A 17,924-nucleotide genomic window follows, 5' to 3' on the forward strand; every position below is an offset into this window, starting at 1 on the left:
TATATTTGACTCCCAGTCTCTCATTGTTAATGGATATGAACCAATTGAATTGTATAGTTCCCGGAGTGTCCATTGCGCAGATATCCCAATGATTCTGACCATAAAAGCCTCATTAGTCCAGTTTTATAGCAGAGACGGACACTCTCTCCGGATGAGTATGGAGAATCAATGAGGTGGAAAAACATGACAGCAGAGCAGATCCCCTAGCCTCCTTTGGCCTCCTAGTTAAATAAGCAAAGATGCAGGCCGGGAGCCATTTGAGAGAATATGCACAAAACAAGCCTGTCACTGTGTCCATTTGATAATATCTACGTTCTCATGCGTACATGAATAGACTACATGAATTGACATCATACAACTGTAAATGTAAAATGGGATTGATTGGCTGTTACTAGTAACAAACGGCCATGCAAAGATAATTAGAAGAAAATCTATTAAAAGTCTCTTGAAGTCCTCCTTTTAAGACAGGTGAAAAAAGCACCCTGGAACTGTAAGGTTCGTTAAAACACCCACTACTGAGGTAAACTCCTTTCTTTTTTATTCAAAGAATGCTTGACAGTGTTGTCATTTTCAGGCCAATCATGACATCTAATAAGTGAATTACAATGTTATAAAAGATAATTGGTCTACAACAGAACAATTCATAAAAATGATCTATGTCTCTAAATTTACAGTAAACATGTATTATACCATTTTTTAAAAACGAAAACAGTGAACTATAAAAGTGCTTCATTTTCAATACAAATAGCTTCGCAAAATGTCACTCGAGCCAAATAATCAACCAAAAACAGTGCAAACAGTTTGTGGACTTAGCAAACACGTTGGCATAGCCCTACAAATATATTGAACTCATCTTCTCAACATTTTCAATAAAGGACATAATCAGATGAATACAACATAATTCCCTTGTGGTTTTAGGTAGCTGGGTTCTGTATGTCCTGGCCCCAAATGGAGCTTTGCAACCCAAGAGTTTATGTTCCTTAGGCTTATAATTAGGCTTATTTCCATGCAGAGGAGGGAATTGGCATCATCATGACCAGGGGGGCTTGCCTAAACATCCAGTGGGTGGTGCATCAAACACTTGTTAATAATAAACACAAAAATAGTGGTACTGTAATTTAATCACAGAAACTTTTTTGTCATTTTTAGTTACTTCCAACTTTGCAAAACCAGTTATTGTTTTTTTAAATTACTATTATTATTTTGAAATTCTTCGCATCTCACACATCTTCTCTTGCAGTTTTTTTTAAATGAGATCAATGGAATGGTTCAACAGGAAACAGTTAATCATTTAAAGTCTTCCATTAAAACAGGGAAAATGTGACTGACGTCCAACTTGTTTTAATATCTTTTTCGTCTCTTGGCTTTGACTTTTGAACCAGCGGAGGAACACTGGTTTCTGTTACACGAACCTCCATATTTTGATGGACAAGCAGAGCATGGTTTGCCACTCTTGTAGGGAGCCTCTCCAACCCAGTTCCCTCTGGAAGAGCAATACAACGTGGTTAACTACTGATCTTGTGTGTTTGTTTGTTTCCTTTTATGATTAGAGAATATTCACTTCAATGTAAGGTTCTGATGAATATATCTTGTACATTGAAAAAGAAACGTATTAATCTCTAGTGGGTATATTCTATAGATTTGGCTTTTTTTGTGTTCATCATAACAAGACAGCTTACTTTTTCTATGAACAGAGAAGGATTTGTGTGTATATTACTTACTTGATAGAGTAGTTGCAAACCAGGAACACTGCTGTTCTCCAAGAGCTCCCATACACGTTCATGTTTGAACACTTGTTGATGGCACATCCCATCCTATTGGTATTGGCCCATACCATCTGAAACAGAAAGATGTAATGTATCAATTTGTTGATGCAATGTGTAGTTCTCATAGTCAACATGACTAATTGCAGACAAGTTCTCACACACAGTCACCCAATTCCTTAACAATACAAATATCAACTATACCAGTACAGTACTTATCTTCTGTAAATAGAAGACTATGGATAGAACACATCCCAGTCAATACATTCCCATTTAGTGCAATATCTAAGCCACACACCTGTGTATAGTGGGAACAAACTGGTCCACTGCATGTGTTGGGGTAGGAGAATGAGTTTTTCTCATCCTGCCAGGACCTCACCAGCTCAATGACTGATCGGTATCTAGGAGAAGAAAGACACATTTTGGATTTTCCAAAAATACCAACCTACTTCATATTTGACCAGATATACAACAAGACAGTGTTATTTAGGCAGCCATTGTTGAACCAAACATTCACATAAGCAACATGGAAAGAAGAGGGACAGTTCAGTTCTACAGTACCTGCCAGAGTTGATGGACAGGTTTTGGCCCATATATCTCATGGTCTGTGAGGGTCCATGATCCCAAATGCAACGGGAAGCCCAGGAATCTGCTGATTTTGCCAGTTTCCCATCCCACACCTAAAGCATGGAGAGAGACCAGCAGTTCAACACCTCTCAAAGATAAAAAACTCATTAACCCTGCCCCGAGCATGAGGAAGGCTTTACAGATGTCCGCTGGTCCTCTGTCTAGCGCCTCCTCGCCACATTGTTATACTTGTGTGTACATTACCTACGGGACACTTGACTTACTCAATAAATATACGTGATTAAACATCGACAAAAGATATTTCTAAAATGTCAAATCTAACTCTAGTGTAGAGCAAAAACTCCAAAATTATGTTTAAGATTTTTTTTCAGATTTGTCAGGCAGTCATGCGTCAGTCCCTTGTTTTCCTGCCCCGTACAGTAGATGTCGGGGCCTCACCATGATCTCCATGTTGGCAGCTTGAGGGAAGACCTGGGAGCGAACACGGTTGTGATAATCCAACAAGGCATTCATTTCTCTGGAGGAGATGGCTCTCCTCCTTCGGCTACGAGGCATGTCGATGCTAGTAAGATTCCGATTACTCCAGTCAGACTCTGCCTCGAAGGCAGACCTAGTTAGTTGGAGAAGGTCTGTCTGGTTGGATTTGGACAGAGACAGCACAGCAGCAGCTCTAGTGTAAGGCATTGACCAGAAGATGGCAGCGAAGAGGAGCTGAGCGCAAGCAGCACCCATCTCTACCCTCTGGATGGAGTTTTGATAGCACATGGTTCTAGTAGACTTCTGTTGAGTGGGGAGAGGAGGGAAAGCATGTTGAATAAATATATATGTTTTTAGAAACTGTCATAAGCTACAATATTAGGAGTCAAAAGAGCTACAATTATTGGGGAGAAAGCTTCTATTAAGTAATGTTTCTAATTCCTGTGCAAAGTGTTGTCTGAACTCTATGAACATACTTATCAATGTATAATGAATTAATTCATGATTATAAGTCAGAATCAAGTTTACAGAGGTCAAGAGAATACAAATGTTACATTCTTAACTGTAGTTTGTTTGTAGTTAGGCAAAAAAAATATACAGTAGATACTGATAGCAAGAACCTTATACAGTCACAAAATAATATACGTAAATCACTATCAATATTTAATTAATATGTAAATTGTACAGTCAGAATGTTGTCATGAAACTTGTTCATTTTAACACACATAGTCATACCTAAACTGTGAAAAATTATTATTATAATATATAATAATAATTGAATTTGACATTCTAATTCACAATGGAAAGTTATACATGTAATATTCTCTACTAGCATCAATGAAAATGTATAATTACCATTCTTATTGCTTAATTAATCTCACATTCATCACAGTCTCTACTATATTTAATAAATACAAATGCCATGCACACAAAGCAGCAATGCCACTGACCCAGACAGTACATACCTTAATCAGTTATTCAAGCCCAGCAGAGTAGAGCAGAGTAAAGCAGCCAGCTAGGAGATGAGAAGCTCAGCAGATCCACACTTAAACACTAGCCTTTGCAAACAAGACTGTTTGACATATGTGGCAGGGAACTTTAACTGGGCCAACTCTCTCACAGGGTATCTGACGCACTCACAAGCCCTCCTGTCTTTTCTCCCTCTTCCTTTTTTTTCTCTCACAGAGGGTTTCTACCCAGGGGCCAGAAAACAATTTGATATATGTTAATACGCTCATTATGGAAACTCACTGCACTGGCTTCCAAGCCCTGTAAAAAAACACAATAAATATTTTCTAGTAATCATTGAAATACTGTATATGTGTTTATATATTCTGTTTCTATAGAATTCATTGCACATGAATATCTCTTCTTCTCTTGTATTTTCGTGATGGCTAATATTACTTGTATTTTTTTTAATCCCTGAATAATAAAGATTTTTCTTTAAATCAACTATACAATGAGAGTTTTCCATCAAAATAATTTGTGGGTTGGGACATTTGAGTGATATTTCATTTGAGTGCTTAGGTCTGCCTAAAGAACTGTTTGTAATCGTAGAGCACATGCTTTGGCTGCCCCTCTATCTCCACAGTTATCCCCAAGTTGTTTTAATAAAACACAATAAAACATTTCAATAAATAAGAAGCATGCTTCCAGGGAATGAATGGAGAGAAGAATGCATATTAAGCATTAAAAGGTTTTGAAAGTGCCTGACACTGTGGAGTCAGCGTTCATCTCCAGCTGTCCCAGTGGATTCCAGGCATGAAGGTTCCTAGAACCTCTGCCATTTGTAATATACTGTACCTCTCGACTACCATAGCACTGCCAAGGTACACAGCACCAACTGTCAAAACTCTACCAGCAGTGTGGGGTCAAAGAGATCGCCAAGACACTTGCCTCCTCAGTGGAGCAATAATATATAGGGTCAAAAGAGAGGTACAGTAACTGTCCAGTGGGAGCACTCTGATTAAATCAGTGGTATTTAGGCATTAAATCAAAAGGTTTTCATACCATATATAGTCACACATACAGTTGGCATGTCAAATGGTTACACTTGCATATTACATTTCTTTCTAGGAGACTGTCTACAGTATATAGTACATGAAGTACTGTATTGTGTGTGATGGAATTGCTTGCTTACAAGAATCACTATACTGCACTTTCGTTTCAATAACTTTAGTTTCAATACTTCAGTTTCAAACACCATCACAGTCTAACCATTGACCACCGAAACCTCTGAATGTATGCGATGAATAATGAATGTCACAGTTGGGAAATACCTTGGATGTATGCCATGGAATCGTATGGAAAAGTCTTTACTTTGTGGAAGACTCATCCACCCTGTACCCCCATGCCATGCCCAACGAAAAAGATTTGCTGTGTACAGAATGACCAGCACTCTTTAACTAAGGCATTCCATTGAGTCTTTCTCTCACTTTGAGTGGATGGGGAAAGCACAGGATTTCGGTCAAATTGGCCTAAATGCAAACTGAAATAGGTTTAGATTTTTAATCCAAATAAAACCCCATCATTTTGTCAGTCACCCAATTATCTCAAGGAAATATAATGTACTTCCTGAAAAGCTTATATACTCACTATAGTATCATAAACATCCCCTTCCACAAAATCATTCAGGTACAACCATACTGATGCCTGCTATAGGTACTATAACCAGACATATGCCAGTGAACTGTGTGGTGACATTATTGACTCTCCCTAAACTTTGGCCGCATTGGCTCATCTTGACATCATATTTATCAGGATAAGGTAAGACCCAGATGCAGACTGTGTCGAAGTAACACTGTTTATTACAGCAACAGAGGCAAAGGTACAGGACGGCAGGCAGGCAGGCTCAGGGGCAGGTCAGGCAGAGGTCGGAAATCCAGATAGTGGCAATGGTACCGGACAGCAGGCAGGTTCAGGGTCAGGCAGAGTGGTTAGGCGGACGGGTTCAAGGTCAGGACAGGCAAGGTTCAAAAACCAGGAGGGCGAGAAAAAGAGAGGCTGAGAAAAGACAGGAGCTGGCCGGACAACCACTTGTAAGCTTGACAAACAAGACGAATTGGCAACAGACAAACAGAAAGCAGAGGTACAAGTACACGGGATAATGGGGAAGATGGACAACAGCTGGGGTGGGGTGGAGACAAGCACAAGGACAGCTGAAACAGATCAGGGTGTGACAGTACCCCCCCTGGGGGCGGCTACCTGGGCGCATACCTGGTTGACCGGGGTGCCAGTGGTGGAAGTCTGCAACGAGGGCTGGGTCCAGGATGGCTCTAGCAGGGACCCAGCACCTCTCCTCCGGGCCATAACTCTCCCAGTCAACTAGGTACTGGAAACCCCTGCCCCCTGGTCGAACCCTCAGGAGGCGTCTCACTGTGTACGCCGGATGGCCATTGACGACCCGGGGAGGAGGGGTGGGCCTGGAAATGGAAGACAAGGGACTGTGAGACACGGACTTGATACAGGACACATGAAAGGTGGGGTATATACAAAGGGTAAGGGGCAACAGAAGACGAACAGTAGAGGGGCTAATGACCTTGGAGATGGGGAAAGGGCTGATAAACCGGGGGGACAGTTTGCGAAACTCCATCCGGACAGGCAGATCCCGGGTGGAGAACTATACCTTCTGTCCGAGATGATACCGGGGAGCCGGGGTCCGATGGCGATCCGCTTGTCGTTGATACATGGAGGTGGTCTTGAGGAGGGCCGACCGGGCCAGTAGGCGGACAAACATCTGGACAGAAGGTATGCCGACCTCCTCTTCCTGCTCAGGGAAGAGCAGGGGCTGATATCCCAGGGAACACTCGAAGGGAGATAGGCCCGTTGCAGAGCAGGGAAGTGTGTTGCAAGCATATTCGACCCACACAAACAGCTGGCTCCAGGTGGTGGGGTTGGCAGAGACCAGGCAGCACAGGGTGGTCTCAAGGTCCTGGTTGGCTCACTCCGACAGGCCGTTGGACTGGGGGTGGAACCCGGAGGACAGGCTGGCCAATGACCCAATGAGGGTGCAGAACGCCTTCCATAACTGGGATGAGAACTGAGGACCCGGGTCGGAGACCATGTCCACGGGCAGTCCATGGATCCGGAAGACGTGCTGCACCATGAGCTGGACCGTCTCTTTGGCAGAGGGTAGTTTGGGGAGAGGAATGAAGTGGGCGGCTTTGGAGAACCAATCCATGGCGGTGGTGCCATCAGATGGGAGAAGACCTGTGACAAAGTCCAGGGAGTTGTGAGATCAGAGACGGTGGGGGACAGGCAGAGGTTAGAGGAGACCAGCCGGAGTTTGCCGAGGAGTCTTATTCTGTGCACAACTGTGCAAGCTGTGACAAATGTGGACATGTCAGGGACCTTGGTAGGCCACCAAAAGCGCTGTTGCACAAAGGCCAAGATCTGACGGGCGCCTGTGTGGCAGGCCAGCCTGGAGGAGTTGGCCCACTCCAGGACTGCGGAATGGACAGTGTCTGGAACGAACATCCGGTTATCAGGGCCAGAGATGAGTGGTAGAGGGTAACGGTTTTTAACCGTAATGTCGTTGAGTCCCCAGTAGTCAATGCATGTGCACAGGGTCTTGTCCTTTTTCTCCACGAAGAAGATGCCTGCTCCGGCGGGAAAGGAAGAGGGACGGATAAATCCAGTAGCTAGGGAGTTCCCAATGTAGGTACCATAGCCTTGGTCTCCGGTCCCGACAGAGAGTACAGACGTCCCCGGTGTGGTGCTAGGGAGAAAGTCAATCCCACAGTCATAGTGCGGCGGAAACGATGTGGCCCAGGCCTTGTTAAACACCTTCCGGATGTTATGGTACTCCGAGGGAATGGCGGAGAGGTCCGGGGCACCTTCCAATTCCCCAGGAAGACGTCCCAGGGCAGGTTGTGCTGACTTTAGGCAATGGGCCTGGCAGAACGGGCTTTAGCCCATGATGACACCAATAGACCAGTTAATGAGGGGATTGTGTCGTTGGAGCCAGGAGAATCCCAATACCACGGGAATCAGAGGGGACTTGATGAGCAGGAACTGGATCGTCTCGCTGGGGTTCCCTGACACCTGTAAGTGGATGGGAGTGGTGTTGTGAGTGACTCGGCCTGTAGAGCGCCAGTCCAGCGCTCTAACGTCCATGAGAATGGAGAGGGGCTGAGTGGGGACGTTCAGCTCAGACGCCAGGGTAGCATCCAAAAACTCTCGTCGGCCACAGAGTCAGTGAGAAGATATATACTTTCCCAAATAATGACCTGGCAAAAAGAATAGGCCAGACAGTGTGAGAGTAGTGTGTGTCCATGGGACGTCAAATTCAATAAAACAAGCTTGAGAAAGAAGATTCTTGGTATTATAAAAATAGGTACTCCATCTGTACAGTAGCACGACAGCATAGACTGCGAATATACAGTGCATTCAGAAAGCATTCAGACCCCTTCACTTTTTCCACATTCTGTTACATTACAGCCTTATTCTAAAATGCATTAAATCGTCGTCGTCGTCCCCCCCCCATCCATCTACACACAATAACCCATAATGACAAAGCAAAAACAGGTTTTTAGAAATGTTTACAATTTTATTTTAAAAAATGTCAACTGAAATATGACAATTATTTTTTATTTCATCAATTTTAGAATAAGGCTGTAAGGCAACAAAGTGTGGAAAAATTGAATGTGTCTGAATACTTTCCAAATTCACTGTATGCATGTAATTCCTTTCTATTAAACAAAGCTTTGGTGTTTAGAAAAGCTGTTGTGGAACATCTGTGACCTCTCTACCTCAGATGTGCAAAAGATGTTTGGAACCTGCCAGGTGAAGTTTCAGATACTTGAGGTCACTATCTAAACACTAAATTGTACAGCCGTCACTCATGAAAAGCTTATATAATTAAGTGACAGTTTAAATGTCTGTTAACTTTGGCATTAATAGTAGATGTGGGATGATGAAAACACAGGGTATGAAGCAGAATCAGCATTCTGGATTCAGTGTTCTCATCACACATTGACTTGTTGTGAGTCCGATTGACTTCAGAGGTTTTTACATGTTTTATTCTGTAAATCAAGACTTAACTCCAGGTTGATTTAGACCAGCTGGATCAGCATGGTGACTGATTAGGTTCTGGATAAGGTTGCAGAGATTTCCAGAACTCTGCTCTGTGTGCACCTGAGTGGAAACACAAGCATTTTTACTCTTTTGAGTTACATCTTACATGCTTTTGTGATCTGCAGGTACTGTAACTGCCAAAATAAAGGAAACACTTGAGCAAATGTGTGTGTGTGTGTGTGTGTGTGTGTGTGTGTGTGTGTGTGTGTGTGTGTGTGTGTGTGTGTGTCTCACAGTCACCAGATCTCACCCTAATTGAACACTTATGGGAGACTCTGGAGCAGCTCCTGAGACAACATTTTCCACCACCATCAACAAAACACCAAATTATGGAATTTCTACTGGAAGAATGGCGTCGGCCCTATTAAGACCCTTTATGTTGCTGATTCCTTTATTTTTGTGTTTACCTTTATGTTTGTATGTAGGTTATGAAAAGCAAGGTGCATTCATTTCCCTGCCTGTTGATTCATTACATTTTCCTCCTCTTTTTTTCCCCAGCCATGGTCAAATACATGCAAAACATTTCATGTGTTTAGAACCGGATTACTCAGATATAACCTACATCCCAATTTCAAAGCCTTCAGAAATACCTCATCACGGTCTAGTAAAGTGTTGTCAGACTCTTATTCAGTGCGCTCCTTCGAAGAGTCAGTGTAAACTCAAGAAGGCATAGGAGTTCACCAAAGAGCTATTAGCCCGCATCTGGGTCAAGGTTCACCTCAAACCCTAGTCCCAAAATAGGTGTTTCTCCTTTTGAAGCACTATATAGATGTCTCTAATTTTGGATAATGCGTGTGAAGAAATGTTTAGTATATTGTCCGTATGTTTCATAATAGATAGGTTGTTTAATGAGAATTTCCACTATTCCATTTTCCTACGTTAAAATCTATTTGTCCTGTGTAAGCATTGTAAATCGTTTATTTTCTACTCTCTACTTTTTCTTATAAAACATGTGATTTATGTGTTGCTATTGTGCCGGCCCCTAGTGGCCAATATATGAAGTACTTGTGAGTCAAGTAAAAGGTTTTTGCATGGTCAGTCTGACGTCTGTAGTGACCTACAGAATACAGCATTTACTGCAATACGGCCTCTGCAGAAGGCAGGGCATTCATACGTCTTGCGCTTTGCATAGCAGCGCATAGCTGTTGAGCAGCACTGTTATGAAGGAAGTTGTCAAGGAAGTGAGTTTGTATTTATACAGGACCCTCTACCGTCAACCCACTCATGTCAATGTGGAGCTATATGGAGTAGGGTGACCAGGCGTCCCCGTTTTTGGTGGCCTGTCCCAGGCTGTGCGTTAAAAACAGACCGCAAAGTGGAATATTTTACTTGGCAAGAAAGACCGGGCAGAAGAGCTTTCCGGTTGACGTCTCAATCGCGTTGTGCTTGTTTTGTCCAGCAGAGGGGGCTGCTCGCTATAGCAGCTTCATTCACTCTTCTTCTTCTACTAATTACTTGCTCGCGATAGTTTTAGAGAAAACTGCTGTGGAAAACTCGGCCAGAAGCTAGCATTTGTCAGGTGAATCCACATCACCACAAACGTCTTTTCAAGCCAGGTAAGTTACAATCGTTACTAGCTAGTGATGTTATAATGTCACAATTTATTATATAGATAGATGATCTGCTCTATAAGGTTTTAAATATGTTATGCTAGCGAACGTTAGCTATGTAGACTAAGTTAGCTAGCTACTGTTATAGCTAGGTTAAAAAAACGTTCCCATGTAAACATGCAGTGGACGGGCCATTTTAAAAATATGATTGTATTAAATGAATGAACAATTCATTCTGATAATATTTTTGTAGATTAACATTTTAATGGTTTGGCATGATAATAAGTCGTGTGAAAAATAGTTAGAAATGTTTATGGATAACATTAGCTGTGGAGAGGAGGAAGACTGGATAGGAAGAAGAGTGAAGGAGATAGAGGAGGAAAGGTAAAGATATGATTACAGAGCCTGCCAATTTATTTTTACAAACAATCTTTTTGAGATAAAATACAGAAATTAGCAAGCGATGGCAAGCTGTTAACCAAAGTATTTTATCTAATAGTATGCTATTTATTAATACAGACTGGAGAGGAAGGAGAAGGGAAAATTAAGGTAGTAAAAAGAGTGAAGCAAGGAGGGTGTAGAAGAGTGAGGTGGAAAGGTGAAGAGAAGGAAAGGAAGACGACACATTTCTCCCTGTAAATTAACACATTTCATAGTGTAAACGTGTTAAATTATATCCATGGTATTTAAGTGATAATGCCCGAGAAGCCAGTGTTTGGAGGATCTATTGGCACGGTGTTGTTAGGCCCGAGATGAAGTGGAGAACAGGTATTGTGCCAAAAATCTCCCCCCCTGCCAGAATCCCCCCTCCCCCTCTAATTTCCTTAATTTTGTGGCTAGAGTCAAATACTTTCTATAGAACAAACTTCACGTCAGGATAGGCAACCGAAATTAATAATTAATGTATGTGTGTTATATTAAACATAAAGGAGGAAGTAAAACGTTGGCAAGCAATAAACATTTCAGAACAACTATGGCTGAATTATTATCCTTACACTTTCAAAAATACTAGTAGAATAAGACATGGGAGAGATTATTATTTATAGACATACAAAAATCAATAGCGGATTTAGGTATGGGTATCTTGCCGCCCCGGGCGCGGGCGCTGAAGGGGACGCCTTACAAGTTAGAACCGCCACATACACTTGAAACAAATAGCCAAACCGAAAACTGCTGACAAAAATGCTTTCTGCTACTAAGATCAGTGAAATGTAGGCTAAACTGACAATTGAGCGAAGAGCAGCAATCTCAACTGGCAAGCAAATCGTCTGGCACAACACCGGCATTACCACTTAAATTCCATGGCTATAATTTAACACGTTTGCCGCTATGAAATGTTTTAATTTACAGGAAGAAATGTGTTCAACATCCTGGGTTACCAATTGGTTACGAACATGTTCAAATGATTGACATATTTTTCTCAAAATGTTTTATATTGATGAATTTATTCATACATATTTCATCCTTCCACAAGATATAGTCCTGACACAAATCTAGAGTTGATACTTGTCAATTGATATTTTGTTTGGTGTTGGTTATGGTAGAATGATGGATGACCATGAGTACACAGGAGTGCCAGGTCTACAATTGACAACATACATTTATATATAGCAACAAGCACACCCATGTTAGTTCTACCACATAAACTCAGCAGAAAAATAAACGTCCTCTCACTGTCAACTGCATTTATTTTCATGTGTAAGTATGTGTAAATATTTGTATGAACATAACAAGATTCAACAACCTCCGATCCAACAGGTCCCAGACATGCTCAATGGGATTGAGATCCGGGCTCTTCGCTGGCCATGGCAGAACACGGACATTCCTGTCTTGCAGGAAATCACGCACAGAACGAGCAGTATGGCTGGTGGCGTTGTCATGATGGAGGGTCATGTCAGGATGAGCCTGTAGGAAGGGTACCACATGAGGAAGGAGGATGCCTTCCCTGTAAGGCACAGCGTTGAGATTGCCTGAAATGACAACAAGCTCAGTCCGATGATGCTGTGACACACCGCCCCAGACCATGACGAACCCTCCACCTCCAAATTGACCCCGCTCCAGAGTACAGGCCTCAGTGTAACGCTCATACCTTTGACGATAAACGCAAATCTGACCATCACCCCAGTTGAGACAAAACCGCAACTCGTCAGTGAAGAGCACTTTTTGCCAGTCCTGTGGTCCAGCGACAGTGGGTTTGTGTCCATTACAACAGGCCTACAAGCCCTCAATCCTGCCTCTCTCATGCTATTGCGGACAATCTGAGCACTGATGGAGGGATTGTGCGTTCCTGGTGTAACTCGAGCAGTTATTGTTTCCATCCTGTACCTGTCCCGCAGGTGTGATGTTCGGATGTACCGATCCTGTGCAGGTGTTGTTACACGTGGTCTGCCACTGCGAGGATGATCAGCTGTCCGTCCTGTCTCCCTGTAGCTCTGTCTTAGGCGTCTGACAGTACGGACATTGCAATTTATTGCCGTGGCCACATCTGCAGTCCTCATGCCTCCTTGCAGCATGCCTAAGGCACGTTCACGCAGATGAGCAGGGACCCTGTGCATCTTTCCTTTGGTGTTTTTCAGAGTCAGTAGAAAGGCCTATTTCGTGTCCTAAGTTTTCATAACTGACCTTAATTGCCTACTGTCTGTAAGCTGTTAGTGTCTTAACGACCGTTCCACGGGTGCATGTTCATTAATTGTTTATGGTTCATTGAACAAGCATGGGAAACAGAGTTTAAAACTTTTACAATGAAGTTCTGTGAAGTTATTTGGATTTTTAAGAATTATCTTTGAAGGACAGGGTCCTGAAAAAGGGACGCTTTTTTATTTTTGCTGAGTTTAGTTACCAGTTCTCTCATCACACATCAAAGGAGAGGAAAAATGTTGAGAATCAATATAAAGTGGATCCTTCAAACCTGCGCAGTAGTAGCCTATGGAAGTAGAAATGTTGGGGGATGGTGTTATTGGTGTGTTTGTGTATAATGTAGGCTACAAGCTTATGGGAAAAAGTCCTTCTCAGACAATAAACTTATTCCCTCAGTCAGTACATATGAGCAGTCTCTGCGTGAAGCCCGTCATTTAGCATAAATACAAGATAGGCCTGCTCTCGCTACTCCTGCTGCTGCCATGTAATGAGCCGTTTGGTTTTTCATGTCAGCAAACTTAGTCCAAACTTTGTTTTGGCAGCCAGAAAACAAATTTACCCAGTGATGTAGCAGTGAGCTTTTCCCGGACCGACCGGTGATACATAGAGGGACTGAGGGAGACAGTGACAATTGGAACATCATTCCTGACGGAATTTACAGGAATTGAAGGAATTGAAAACTCTGCTTTCTAACATAAACTTTCAGCCAGGCATTTAGCCACAATGAATGGTTTAACAGGTGTTAAGAAGGTCCAAAAATGACAATGTTATAGAACATTGCACACAATGAGGCCTCCCTCTGGAACGTTTGTCTACGTTTTACCTACGTCAGTAACCTCTAGAAAGACAAGACACTGTTATTCCCAACACCGCAAGTAGAAAACAGTGTGGTCGTGGCCACAAAAATGTAAATGGATGTTTCAAACATTGTAGAGAGTAAACTATGTTAAAGGCTACATTTGTAATGGACTTGAAATAATCAGCATAATTTTAGGCTATAATGTGTACCAGACCTAGGTCAAATACATTATGTCAAATACATCAAATAATTGAGCTGTGCTTGATTTAGTTGGCCTCGTACAATGGAACCAACAGAATAGTCCCAAAAGTTCAAACAGTGTGAAATTAATTTATCATCGGTTCTAGGTGGCACATACTGCTAAAGCGGTTTCGAGCCCCCCTCACATAATACTTCTAGAGCGGCAGGAGGCCTAGTGGTTGGAGCTATGGGCCATTAACCGTGAGTTTGCTGGTTCGAGTACCTAAACTGACATGGTGAAAAATCTGTCAATGTGCCCTTGAGCAAGACACTCTACCCTAATTAGCTTCACAGGTGCAGTAATACTATAGCTGACACTGTGAAACTGCACCTATCAGATGTAAATGACTATATATATATATATATATTGTGTATATAACTACACAATCCCTAAGGCTAAAATGACCACTCTTTTAAAAGATTGTGTCATTTAGTAGTCAAATAGGCGATCACCTGAAAAAACAATGAATAATGCCAGACACTAAATCTGGTAGACGTGGGCCCAAATTATTAGAAATATTTCAAATACTTTGAGTTTACTTTAGCCTGTCTGGAGTGGCAGGTGGGCGAGGTTTGCACTTTCGGGTGTTCTCCATCTGTTCCATTGCAACTGACAAGCTCAATCAAGCACAGCTCAAGTATTTTAAATTATTTTGAATACTATTTGAACCCAGGTCTGGACTGGTGATTTATGGTTTGGAACTCTGCTGAAGCATGGCTAACTGTCCAATAAATCTGACCAGACCTTTCTTCAGGAAAGCTTGAAGTGGGTCGGCCTGAAGCCTGGGAGGATGAACCCTAGACCAAACAATCAGGCCAGAGACAATCCCACCCCCTGGGCTTGCAATATGACATCATCTGTCTGGGTCTAGACAGAGCTGACTGTGGCCTTGCATACAAAAGCACACTGTGACCTCGTAGTGTCTAGGTAGTGCCAAAGGCACGGAACAGAAAATCACTGCACACTGAATGGCCCCCGTATTTACCTTTAGGGAACATAAAATAAACCTTACAAAAACTGTATTTGAGGTCCCTTAGCCACAGCATTCAAATGTTAGCCAGCTCTCTCCTCTTCACCCTGGCTACATCAGCAGCTGGTGCCTTCAGGGAAGGCTCCACCTCTGTCACAGCAGACACTCAACTGTCTCTAGAATGTAGCCTACAGCATAATATATATTCCAATCAAGGTGCACAAATAGAGAAACAAACTTGGTAGTAGTACTGGGTACACATGTTGCTGCTTAACAAAATAGATCAGGGGAGACTGAGGCAAAGAGTGGTATGCTTTTTTAAAAAGTCAATAAACACATGGACAGTAAAATAGATGGTAACCATCATGCCTGTAGGGGAATGCATTTAGAGTTGGCACCCTGTGAGGTCAAGTCAGTCAATTTTTTAAACAAACTCACCTAAACTGTTGTACATACAGACTCTCTTGATCATTGGTGTTGCTACCATGCTGGGTTGTCATGTGTTTCTACCATGCTATGTTGTCTTAGGTCTCTCTTTATGTAGTGTTGTCTCTCTTGTCGGGATGTGTGTTTTGTTCTATATTTTTATTTATTTATTTTTAAATCCCAGCTCCCTTCCCTGCAGGAAGCATTTTGCCTTTTGGTAGGCTGTCATTGTAAATAAGAATTTGTTCTTAACTGACTTGCCTAGTTAAATAAAGGTTAAAAAAATAAATTAAAATCATTGGGCCAAGTTGTCTGCAGGATAGCATCAAATGTTTCACTTCCTGCACTGGATTTGGAAACAGGAGACAAAGGGCTGTGAGACATGGGTTTAATCCTAGACACATGAAAAGTGGGATGTATACGGAGGGTACGGGGCTAATGATCTTAGAGATGAGGCAAGGGCCAATAAATTAGGGGGAAATTTTACGGGACTCCACCCGGGGGGCAGATCTCGGATAGCCATACCCTCTGCCAGAGACGATACCGGGGCAGTCCGCCTGTCGTCGATACCTGGAGGTGGTCTTGAGAAGAGCCGACCGGAACCTCTTCCAGGTACAAAGACAGCGGTGGACAAACATATGACCCGAGGGTATGCCGACATCTTCCTCTTGCTCAGGGAAGAGAGGGGGCTGCTGATAACACAGGGAACACAAAGGGCGAGAGACCCCAGAGAGACCAGAGCAAGGAAGGGTGTTGCGGGCATATTCAACCCACACTAGTTACTGGCTCCAGGTAGTGGGGTTTGGCGCAGACCAGGCAGCGAGTCGTTATCTCCAGGTCTTGGTTGGCTCACTCCGACTGGCCGTTGGACTGGCGTTGGAACCCGGAAGACAGGCTGGCCGAGGCCCCGATGAGTGTGCAGAATGCCTTCCAGAACCGGGACGAGAACTGAGGACCCCGGTTGGAGACCATGTCCACTGGGAGTCCATGGATCTGGAAGACGTGATGCACCACGAGCTGGGCTGTCTCTTTGGGTAGCTTGGGGAGGGGAGAGGAGTGAAGTGGGCTGCTTTGAAAAACTGGTCCACTGCTGTCAGGATGGCGGTGTTGCCATCAGACGGGGGAAGGACCCTGAAACCAGGGACGGTGAAGAACAGGCCGAGGTTGAAGGAGACCAGCCGGAGCTTGCCGGGGAGTTGTTCTGCACACAGATCATGCATGCGGCGACGAACGCAGACATCAGGAACCATGGTAGGCCACCAAAAGCGTGGTCGCAAAAAGGCCAGGGTCTGACGGGAGCCCGGGTGGCAGGCCAGCTTGGAGGAATGGGTCCACTCCAGGACCGAGGAGCGGACAGTGTCAGGAACAAACATCTGGTTATCAGAGCCTCCCCCTGGGGTTCGGCTGGGAATGCTGCACCTCACGAACATGCTTCTCTATTCCCCTGCTGAGTGCCGTCGCAAGGATGGTCTCGGGTTCCGGGGGCGTAGCGTGGGGCTATAGTGGCATGACAGCACATCCGGCTTGACATTCTTGGATCCCGGTCGGAATGAGAGGGAGAAGTTGAACAGGGTGAAAAGCAGGGCCCACCAATTTTGCCTGGAATTGAGATGCTTGGCGGTGCGGAGTTATTCCAGGTTCTTGTGGTCTGTGCACACAATGAACGGATGTTCTGCCCCCTCCAGCCAGTGCCTCCACTCCTCCCATGCCATCTTCACCGTGAGAAGCTCACAATTCCCCACATTGAAGTTCCTCTCCATGGCATTGAGGCGATGGGAGAAGAAGGAGCAGGTATGTAATTTGAGGTCCAGTGCACAACTCTGGGACAGGACAGCCCCCATTCCGACATCCGAAGCATCGGCCTCCACCACAAACTGGCGGGACGGGTCAGGATGAACCAAGATGGGAGCTGTGGTGAAACTGTGTTTGAGATCCCGGAACACCTGGTCAGCAGCTGGGGACCACGTGAGCGGAACCTTGGGAGAGGTGAGTGCAGACGGGGGAAGCCAGGGTGCTGTAACTCCAATCCACCACTGCTCTCACCTTCCCGGGATCCACCTGTACACTCCCTGCAGTGATGGTGTAACCCAGGAAGGGGATGGTGGACCGATGGAATTCGCACTTCTCTGCATCACAAAAAGCTGGTTCTCCGGGAGGCATTGGAGAACCTGTCGGACGTGGAGCACGTGTTCTTGGTGGAACGAGAGATAACGAGGATGTTGTCGAGGTACGTCATTCACCAGAGCCTGAAGCCCAGCAGCGTTGGTAAGGCCAAATGGCATGACCAGATACTCGTAGTGACCACTGGCCATGTTGAAAGCAGTCTTCCATTCGTCCCCTTCCCGTATCCGCACCAGGTGGTAGGCGTTCCCGTAGGTCCAGCTTGGAGAACACGGTG

The 17,924-nt window shown here is 44.0% G+C and overlaps 1 protein-coding gene across 2 annotated transcripts; it reads right to left on the bottom strand.

The window, feature by feature from the left end:
• Positions 1-1,045: 1,045 nt before the first annotated feature.
• On the bottom strand, positions 1,046-6,186 carry LOC118360045 (peptidase inhibitor R3HDML). 2 transcript variants are annotated; one of them, XM_052482431.1, is made up of 6 exons: positions 6,045-6,186; positions 2,790-3,131; positions 2,325-2,443; positions 2,062-2,164; positions 1,722-1,837; positions 1,046-1,483 (listed from the first exon to the last, which is right to left on the bottom strand). In XM_052482431.1, exons 1-6 carry the CDS (start codon positions 6,135-6,137, stop codon positions 1,342-1,344), a joined length of 915 nt encoding a protein of 304 aa, XP_052338391.1. In that variant the 5' UTR covers positions 6,138-6,186; the 3' UTR covers positions 1,046-1,341. The 2 variants fall into 2 exon arrangements, with proteins under 2 accessions (XP_052338391.1, XP_035594991.1); XM_035739098.2 differs by lacking the exon at positions 6,045-6,186 and adding an exon at positions 3,794-4,090.
• Positions 6,187-17,924: the final 11,738 nt, after the last annotated feature.

This window comes from Oncorhynchus keta, chromosome 27 (assembly GCF_023373465.1).
Source record: "Oncorhynchus keta strain PuntledgeMale-10-30-2019 chromosome 27, Oket_V2, whole genome shotgun sequence".
Classification (NCBI taxonomy): domain Eukaryota; kingdom Metazoa; phylum Chordata; class Actinopteri; order Salmoniformes; family Salmonidae; genus Oncorhynchus; species Oncorhynchus keta.

Bases quoted from the DNA above. Each gene is read 5' to 3' on its own strand.
- LOC118360045 (XM_052482431.1), bottom strand. From the start codon at position 6,137: ATGGCCCGGAGGAGAGGTGCTGGGTCCCTGCTAGAGCCATCCTGGACC. The intron at 3,132-6,044 runs GTATGCGCCCAG...CCCACTCAACAG, and splicing joins CTGGCACCCCGGTCAACCAG to AAGTCTACTAGAACCATGTG. The intron at 1,484-1,721 runs GTAAGTAATATA...TTGCTCTTCCAG, and splicing joins GTTTGCAACTACTCTATCAA to AGGGAACTGGGTTGGAGAGG.